At 34.4% G+C, this 9095-nt stretch overlaps 1 protein-coding gene and 2 long non-coding RNA genes across 8 annotated transcripts; all 3 read right to left on the reverse strand.

Annotated features, from left to right (window-relative positions):
* LOC109849471 lies at positions 1141-6080 on the reverse strand. Of its 6 annotated transcripts, XR_002249104.1 has the most exons (10): positions 3813-6080; positions 3569-3716; positions 3393-3443; positions 3218-3286; positions 2804-2865; positions 2612-2675; positions 2443-2513; positions 1995-2077; positions 1827-1882; positions 1141-1482 (listed from the first exon to the last, which is right to left on the reverse strand). It is a non-coding gene; the product is annotated as an uncharacterized LOC109849471 (long non-coding RNA). The 6 variants fall into 6 exon arrangements; XR_002249105.1 differs by lacking the exons at positions 2443-2513; positions 2612-2675 and having other exon boundaries at positions 1995-2135; positions 3813-3882; positions 4777-6080; XR_002249103.1 differs by lacking the exons at positions 2443-2513; positions 2612-2675 and having other exon boundaries at positions 1995-2135; positions 3813-3882; positions 4150-6080.
* LOC109849472 lies at positions 6107-6501 on the reverse strand. Its single transcript, XR_002249107.1, has 3 exons — positions 6487-6501; positions 6291-6410; positions 6107-6212 (listed from the first exon to the last, which is right to left on the reverse strand). It is a non-coding gene; the product is annotated as an uncharacterized LOC109849472 (long non-coding RNA).
* On the reverse strand, positions 7255-8460 carry LOC109849470 (tRNA dimethylallyltransferase-like). Its single transcript, XM_020419307.1, has 3 exons — positions 7959-8460; positions 7585-7623; positions 7255-7484 (listed from the first exon to the last, which is right to left on the reverse strand). Exons 1-3 carry the CDS (start codon positions 8233-8235, stop codon positions 7459-7461), a joined length of 342 nt encoding a protein of 113 aa, XP_020274896.1. The 5' UTR covers positions 8236-8460; the 3' UTR covers positions 7255-7458.

Genomic DNA, 9095 nt, shown 5'->3' on the forward strand with positions numbered 1-9095 from the left:
TTCACATGAGCCGCATGCGAGGTGCCTCTGGACATCTGAAATCTGAATAATCTTCACAGCAAGTGCAAACGATTCTCAACACTCTTCATAAGTTACTTATTGTTGAGAATTTCACACATCTTCGTTGCAAACGTCATCCTAATCACATCATATTTCAGCTCTTGTTCCAAACAAGACCTAATCACCCCACAAGCGTTTCTATTCATCTTTTCTCATATCGCCTCTTGATATTTAGGTAGCCTCTCATCGACCATGATGGTCTCCTATAAATTTTGAGCATTGAGCGCATCATGTATGTCGCTCATCTACAAACCAAAATTAATTTTGCCGTCATATTTCACCATACTAATCTTAGTGTTCTAAAAACCAACTTGAACTGTACCCGCCATCTTGCTGTTTTCACCAACTTCTTCACCCATAATCACAAACTTCAAATTGTAAAGAAAGATTCAAATTTTATAGAACTAGTATAATTGCACGTGCAATGCACGTGATGATTTTTTAATTTATTAATTTATTGGTTATTCATTTCATTAAGATTTGTTTAATTTAAACCATATATCAAACAAATAAATAGAATTTAAAAATTCAAAAGGATTGAATAATGAAATTACATTTATGTATTAACCGGGTGATAATAGATTTTTTGCATCCTTAACAATAGTAAATAATGAATAATTTTATAAAAGAATTTTATTTGATATACAACATTGAGTTTTAACCAACCAATGCTACCTATATATAGATGACAATAGACGACCTATTTAATCATTATCATCCAATATAAATGCTACTAAAATAGTAGCATTAATTTTTTCTTTAGTCCTACTTATTTCTATCTTCTCAAAATAATTAATAGTCATCCAACAAACAGTAGAGATATTATAAATATCTCTCTTTATCATTGGATATTTTGAGCTTTAATGGTACCAAATTTCTTTCTAGCGGTAAGCTACTCATACGTATTACGAGCGTAAAATTTTCTGATTACATGTCTATGAAATTTATCGAATCAAAGTAAATTGCAAGATTCTAAAAAATTGCGAAGATAGTAAAGAGCAAGAATTTTTTAGAAGGAAAAGAACCAAAGAATCATACTCTTAAAACAACAGTTCTAACTTTGATAAAATCAATTGCAGATTAAACCAAAGGCGAAAAACCATGAAACTATAACTAAAAAGAATCAGATTTGTATTTACAGATATGGATCAGGTTTAATTGATATTTCCTGTAGAGTTCACTCTCAGATTGGGTTTTAATAAGTTTCCTATTAGAATGAAATTCAGATGTCGCATAGATCCACTGAAGCCGAATTATCACAGGCTAAAAACAATGACATATAGAACTATTGATTCACCAAAGCCTCTTTTGAATCATTTGCTACCCGTTTTTTTAGTAAGCTCCCTGCATTTACGGCTTGTCCCGATGCACTGCGACGAGAAGGGTCTGCTAACCAACCACTTGTTCTCCCTTCATTACCACCTAAATTAAAGTTTTCAAGTATGAAATTTAGTAAATGCTAGTCTGGGAAAGGTATTTTTGGCAGCAGTTAATAAAAAATTAAGATATTATACACATTTTGTCTATGTTAGGTCTAAGAACCAATGATTATGTTAATGAAACACAATAACTGAGTGGCACAGAAGCACTTGGTTAGGAAATAGATAAAACATGTATCGTAGCAAGTATGAAGGAGGAATTTTTTTTAATAAAAAGAAAGTGAAACATGATGTATTCTATGACATAAACAAATGTAACAAACTTAACAGCAAACTCCCAAAGGAACAGTTAACAAAATCAACTATCAGATTGCCTATTGACATTACCAAGATTTGTTGCCAACGCAGAGAAAAAGAAATGAGCAAGGTCCAGCTCCAGAACCCTATATAGAAGATAAAAAATGAGCAAGGTGTTACTATGATAGAGAAAAAGAAATCAAAACAAATGAAAACCTATCTGCAAGAAGTTAATAAGCCTATATATGCCAGACTTACAAGAGGTCATGGAGGAGTGCTAGCAATTTGTGATTGGTGATACTTCAATATGGTCCAATCAAACACATATTCAAATAGAAATCCTGTAGATTAAGATTCAACATCATTCAACATCTTGCTTGAGAATTACAGATTCTAAACCTGCCATCAACGCAGAATTCCTCGTCAACATGAACAATATGAGTTACCAGAATAGCTTAGCCTCATTAATAAAAAGTTCACGGAATATTCATTTAAGTTATGAATAATCAGGTTTGTCGTCAAAATGTAGTGAACGACAGTAGTGGAAGTTGGATGTAAATTATGTAGGATATCCACGGCATAATGCCTGAAGATAATATGTCAATGTTGTCGTGATTAAAAAAATATATCTATTTAGTCACTATTAAAAAAAGTAAGAGAAGATGTCGTCAAGGCTCCCAACTTCATTATGTGAATTAGATCTTACCTCAATAGCGGTGGTAACTTTTGTTTCACTAATTTTTTCATATTTCTGATTCTTTGTTCCAGCTTTTAGACCTTGCCAAGGAAGACGGTAAACAACAAGAAAAATAAATTTTCATTACACCATACTATGGACAAGGCTATTAAAAATGAAGTTGAGATAGACACCAGACCTTCATCGTAAAAAATATGTGAGAACAAATCCTAGAGATTCTAGATCATCCCTCCTGTTTTGTTCTTAAGATTCCAATGGACATAAGTCAAGCATATAAAATATGATAAGTATCTGCCAACCTCAGCAAGGTGTAAAAGAAAACTAAAATATGTTAGGAAGTGTTTTAAGAAATTAATATTAGAATACATACCTATACCAAGTTGGACGTTCATGCTTGCATACCTCACAGTCCCAGTCAAGTTCTTATTCTCTCTGCAACACATGAATTTATGTAAACAAACACTTGCATAAAAGCACATGTACAAGCTTTTTTTTGTAGCAATCTACAGTCAATCCATAAAATATACAAAAAAACACAGAAAGCAATTTTGTATTGTTCCAAATATATTTTTTTCTACCAATTGCATGAAATGGGAAATGAAATATAACTAATAGAAAATTTAGAACAAATATTATACAATCATTTAGGACCACTTTGCTTTGCAATAAACACATATTGTAATTGAATGCTTTAAAATGCTATTAAATTTTACAATATAAATTGCAATCTCTAATTGTAAAATATTTGCACAAGAACAAATCTGCAATCAAACATTTACAATACCTATAAGGTGTGTTGGTGCTTTGAAGTATCCCTATACTTCTTAGCAAGGTCAAAATCTATAATGTAAACCTATATGAAAGTCCAAAAAATAAATAGTCAAACTCAAAAGTGTATACTTTTACTCACAAACGAAAGGAAACAGAATAGTATTTTAACTTTACAAAACTATATTTACCTGATTTGCTCGTCTGCCTAATCCCATTAGGAAATCGTCTGGTTTGATACTCTTGTGCCAAAATGATTTTACAAAAAAAATTCAATCTGATTGATCTCTCAAAGAAAGTCCAGAAATAAGGAAATTATAGCCACCTATGCTTAGAATCAAAAGCAATTGATGCATTTAAAACTTACCGTTTGATCAGCCAACATAAGAACAGTCTTTAGTGATAGCTTCCTACTGCAGAAATTGAAAAGGTCTTCAAGACCAGTCCCAGTAAATCCATAACAACGACATTATGGTTTCCTTCAACACCAAACCACTTCACATTTTGAATCCCAGCTGCCATAGTAAAGGAAAAGGACCAGAAATTAGAACACAACTTAGAAATGTCACTAATAACTAACTGACATAACAAAAGGCTAAAAAAATCCATACTTCCTCCTAGCAAGATTCTGTACAACTTTGACTCATATAGCAATTGGGGATGCTTTGTCTAAAAATTTTCCTGAAGAGAAGTATTAAACATTGTCATCACTATTGCAGAAGGATTGTAAGTAAAGACGTTTAAAAAAAATCAAATAATATCTTCTGAAGTGCTGAAGGCATGCTGAAGGCATGGATTGAAGAACACACGTGCATGCGTGCGTGCGTGCTAAAGGATATTACCATTTGAACAAACTCTTGTGATCATTACTAAGGAAGAGGCATTATTATGATAAATAAGTTATATTAGGTTGGATGAAAAAAATTTAGCAATAAATGTGGCACATACCTGCTCAAGATTTTTTTCAGGATACCAATTTTGAGATACACCTTGCGCAAGCAGCTTCTTAACCCTACCGTATGTATAAATTTCAGACATGCACCCATGCGCTTCTGCAATAAGACCCGTCCTCAAGGCACATAAACTAAGTTGTGTCATTGTCCTGTTGAATAGAATCTGAGAGGATATGTCCACGAGCTAAATCTCTTCTTGCAAATGAATCATCAACAAGAGTTCGCTTGCAGTCGAGATCACAAAACAATAGTTCATATGCATTTTAAAAGTAATAAAGTCAAGTATTCTCTGAATATTTATTTAGATTCACACAATTGAATGATAAATTAAAGCTAATAACTGCATAATTAATCAAAGCATGCAATAATTATCAAACAACTATATGTGCATATGCTTATAATTCATAAATTGCCCTAACAAATAACATTCATCACTTTTCATCTTAAAAGCATATGAAAAGTTCATTAAAAATCCTTCAACAGATTTGTATATGTATTGAAAATTAAAAATGGTTCATGTTTTTTTTCTTTGCAATATAGACAATCTAATAAGTCAGCACATAGCACAGATTGCTCCTGGCCTAGTTTTATAAAGGTTGTCAAGCACGCCAAGGTTACATACTCGAGCTTCCATACTATTTCCCTTCAAAATTGGTGAACTTGACACCAAGCGCAAGTACACTTTACACTGAATGGTAAATATGCTCTCTTCTGCTCAGGAGAAATCAATGGCTGTAGAATTGCAACCAGGTGCAATTGAGATCCAGGACACCTCAGGATCCAACAACAGGGAAAGTAGTAGCACAACAATCAAGTCAGATGTACGAGTCTTTTTCTCACCGACCAGCTGCAGGCCACTCTTCAGGATCTAATATCATCATAATTCAAACGCATGCAAGCTTCCAGGTCAATCAATCCTCCAAAAGCAAAAATCCTTAGCAAACCAAAAAAAGATTCACAAGATTAATCAAAAGATGTAGTCCATAGTGTCGCCTAACAAATTTTAGTATTAAGATTAAAATGATATATATATACAAAATTTCTTATAGGAAACCTTCTGTCAAACAACGATATCCTAACATAGATTCAACTTAAGTTTTACACTCGTTGTTGGTTATCTACCGCAATCCCCCTTTATCTTGACATGAGATAGACAGTGAAATAATAAACATTAAAGCACAACACTGATTGGGTTAATAAACCATCTTTTACACCTCACACAAGAACAATTGCTACAATCTCTTCATGCTACTATGTGAATTAATATTTTAAATAAAGTGTCAGCTCTCTTGATTAAATTTGGTCTAGATGTACATAATCCATAACCAAAGGATGTTATTGTGGAAAACATTTGCAAGCATTTGCTTCACTTCCTCTATAACCAGTACATTTCAATTGCTCAATTTATATAGTTCTACAAATTCTGCCGCAACCTTGTAAATGAGTATGTGAATATGACAGCAAACGGAAAGGGTTATCTCATTCTCCACATGTAACCATCGTCATCTTTATCGATTAGTTAGTTGCATATATACATCGTAATTTCTATTCTTGACAATAGAAACAGTTCTGCTAAAGTAGAACTAAATCATTGATTCAAACAAATTAATCAACTAACATTAAACAAACTATTGACTTTTAAGCACTTCTCTAACATGAATATATGACTTATTATCAACCTTTGATGAGCATGAACCGTGCATAACCAAGGCATGACAAAGTTTTCATAGGATAGAAATTTGAATGCTAGAAATAGACAAATGACATACAAGTCACATTTGGCAACTCTATTCTATGAAACAATAAGCAATAAACAATAAACAAATGATTCTCTTCAAATTATATTTGAAAAAAATAACCAAAACAGAAAAATATATATATGAAAGAACACGAGATTGATGAATCTTATATAGAACCTTATCATAGGCAGAACCATTCTATGATACAAGCAATGGCAATCTAGAATCTTCACTGGACCTCCTACTGTAATAGGAATACAAAAACTGTATAACCCCCAAGATCAATCCAGCCCCGTTAGGAATCTGCAACATACATAAACTTGTAAAAAAAATTTAAGTTAATTAAAATATGTTTCTCAAATGGATAATTCTGAATAAAAGTGAAAGAAATTCTTACATAAATAAAGAGGTCATCCAATAGCACCCCATATGAGAAAAATGAGATACTCATCAAGAAGGTTGAAAGAGTCAAGTAGAAAGGCATGAATTCAACACTCTCCGTCCGAATCACCAATCTCTAACATGAATAAAACAATGCATTGGAAGTTAAAAGGAAATTTTAAAAAAGGTACAATGTGTAGGAGAACGCTTACAATGATGGATAGTGGCGATGCAAACATTGAAATAAGAGAAGCAATACTCAGATAACCAACAAAGAGTTGCCCTCTCTTATGATCAAAAAACTCCAAGCTACAATACATAGCGAGGATAAAAGCAAAAAAAATTGCCATAAGCAATCCTGACATCTTCAGCTGCAACCATATTCAAAAAGTAGAATTTCATCAAGTACTAACCCTCAAAATTTTGGAAAATTTTACAGAGAACACCCCCCCGCCCCCCACAAAAAAAGTTTGGGGTTGTTGTTGAAAGGCCCCTTGAACCTTTTATTCTGCTAAACGCCCCCGAACTTCAGGATATCTCACAAATTCCCCCTGAATTTAAACTTTTATCACCAGTCCCCTACTTATATTTAGAAAATAACTAAAATGCTCTTGAGAGAGAAACTCATAATTTAGTCAGTTGCCATTTACGAACAATGTACCCAGTACCCACTATCCCTCAATTAATGATTTTCTCTCTCTTAAAAGACGTTTTAGATATTTGTCAATTATGGGTAAGGGTCTGCTGAGAAAAGTTAAAAGTGCAGAAAGGTCTTATGCAACACCTCAAAGCTTGGGATTTAGTGGAATAAAATAAATTCTAGGGGGTTATCTACAACACTCCTGAAGTTCCGGGGTTCCCGAATTAAAACCGTTTTGGTGGTGGTGGTGGTTTTGGGGTGGGAGGGGGTGTTTACCAGAGGAGGTTATCCATAACAACCTTCAGAGTTCAGGGGGGTTTCTAAAATAAGTCATATTATCAGATAGAATAGTACCTTTTTTATATAATCGGTAAATAAAATGAAAATGGTCACATAAACTAATTGGAAAACAGCCCAAATCGAATTCACGGTCAGAACCAAGAGCACACCATTGGAAACACAAGGAATCCCATACCATAAGCAAATCAAGGTGTTCAAGAGAGCATAGACATAGGCAATCATGAGAACTGCTCGGTGGATCGAATTATAACAATTCTTCTGAATGTGGGTTTGAAAATAACAAACATAAAGTTTGAGAACTGGGGCAAAAATTAAAAACTTTCCAGTGTATAGTGATCACCAAGTTCAGAGCGTGTGAAGGTGAACTCACATTGGTGAGACGAAGAGCACAAAAGCAAAAAAAGATTACCTGCAAAAATCAAAGAAGGTAGATTTTCAAATAGGGGGTAAGTAAAAAAAAACTATTCTTTGTTACTTATTTACAGTGACAGAGTCCTAAAGATATCTCAGAAATGTAAATATGAGTGGATAGATGAAACAAAGTACAAAATTCCAAGAAAAGATGAACTTGATCTTTTCTTTAATCTGCATCTCCAAGTGTTGAACAAGTATGAATCCTAATGCTATGAAAAAAACACAGATGATATCTCTCATCAAAATTTGATTTTTGACAAGTGGGTTTCTTAGTTTGGCATGTGATTCCAGTTAAAACTAAAATTTTTATAGAGAGAGAGAGAGAGTTACCAGCAACTCCAGGGGCATAGCAGCAGATATTGTAGAAGGAAGAGGAATTCAAATCTGAAGAAATCATTGATGCTCTCTCGATCTTGATCTCCTTCTTCCTTTTTCTCTTTATGAAAGGGAAATATATATTGTCACGCTCCAAAAAAGGAACTTTGTTGGTGAGGACGTCGAGGCCTTGGTAGACTTGCATCGAGTCGGCGTTGATGACCTCGACGCCGGCAAAGTGAGAGGCGAGGTCGATAGACAAGCGAGACTTTCCGGAGCCGGTTTCCCCCATTATTAATAACGCTAATGTTTGGGGTTGAATTAAGAGAGAACATTCAAGGTAGAGCTAGGGTTTTGTGTAGCGGAGTGAAGAAGAAGGAGATACCTTTGTGATCCTAACCGATTCCACTCATCTTTGGCAAATTGATGACTTAAGATCGTGGGATGGCGTTGGTTGAGGAGAAGCGTAACCGGTTGCCGGAGGACAGGCGTAACCGACGGTAAGTTGGGTTTTTGGTTTCTGATGACAATGAATTCTGTATAACGATTATAAGGGATAACTTTGGTATATTTATATTGGTTGAAGGGTAATTTGGGGTAGGGAATTTAGAAGTTACCCAATTGAACCCTAGATTGGATTCCAAATAGAACTCCTAACCACACGAGGAAAGCGAGATCTTCAACGACAACTTCAAACCCTAACTCCACCGAAGCCTAGAACTCCAAGAACTAAGCTTCCAGCTGAATCTTCCTCCACCTAATCCAAAACCCTAGATCTGAAATCTGAGCTCTGATACCACTTGTTGCGAGCCTATGCGAAAGCGTGCTCGTACACCGAACGAGTCTGTGATCACGGAGAAGAAGAGAACCATACACAAGCACAATCCAATCTAAATACGACGAATCCAACCAAACACAGAGATATACGTGGTTCGGAAATTTACATACGTCCACAAAGAGAGGATGAAGAGATTTCACTAAATGAAGGAGAGTACAAAGGGTTATAATCTCACAAAACTCATAAACTAACCCTCAACCAAAGCTCTCAACTTGCTCACAATATCTCCCTCTCACAATGCTCAATTGCCTCTCAAAGTCTCTGATATCTTTTTTCTTAAACCCTAGAAAATCGTGTCCCTGTTTATATCCAAA

This window comes from Asparagus officinalis, chromosome 7 (assembly GCF_001876935.1).
Source record: "Asparagus officinalis chromosome 7, Aspof.V1, whole genome shotgun sequence".
Lineage (NCBI taxonomy): Eukaryota > Viridiplantae > Streptophyta > Magnoliopsida > Asparagales > Asparagaceae > Asparagus > Asparagus officinalis.

What these genes read in the sequence shown, in the direction of transcription:
- LOC109849470 (XM_020419307.1), bottom strand. Translation starts at nt 8,235, where the DNA reads ATGGGGGAAACCGGCTCCGGAAAGTCTCGCTTGTCTATCGACCTCGCC. An exon ending in CTATGCCCCTGGAGTTGCTG is followed by an intron (nt 7,624 to 7,958) that starts GTAACTCTCTCT and finishes TGATTTTTGCAG; the next exon opens with GTAATCTTTTTTTGCTTTTG. An exon ending in GTGCTCTTCGTCTCACCAAT is followed by an intron (nt 7,485 to 7,584) that starts GTGAGTTCACCT and finishes TGTTATTTTCAA; the next exon opens with ACCCACATTCAGAAGAATTG.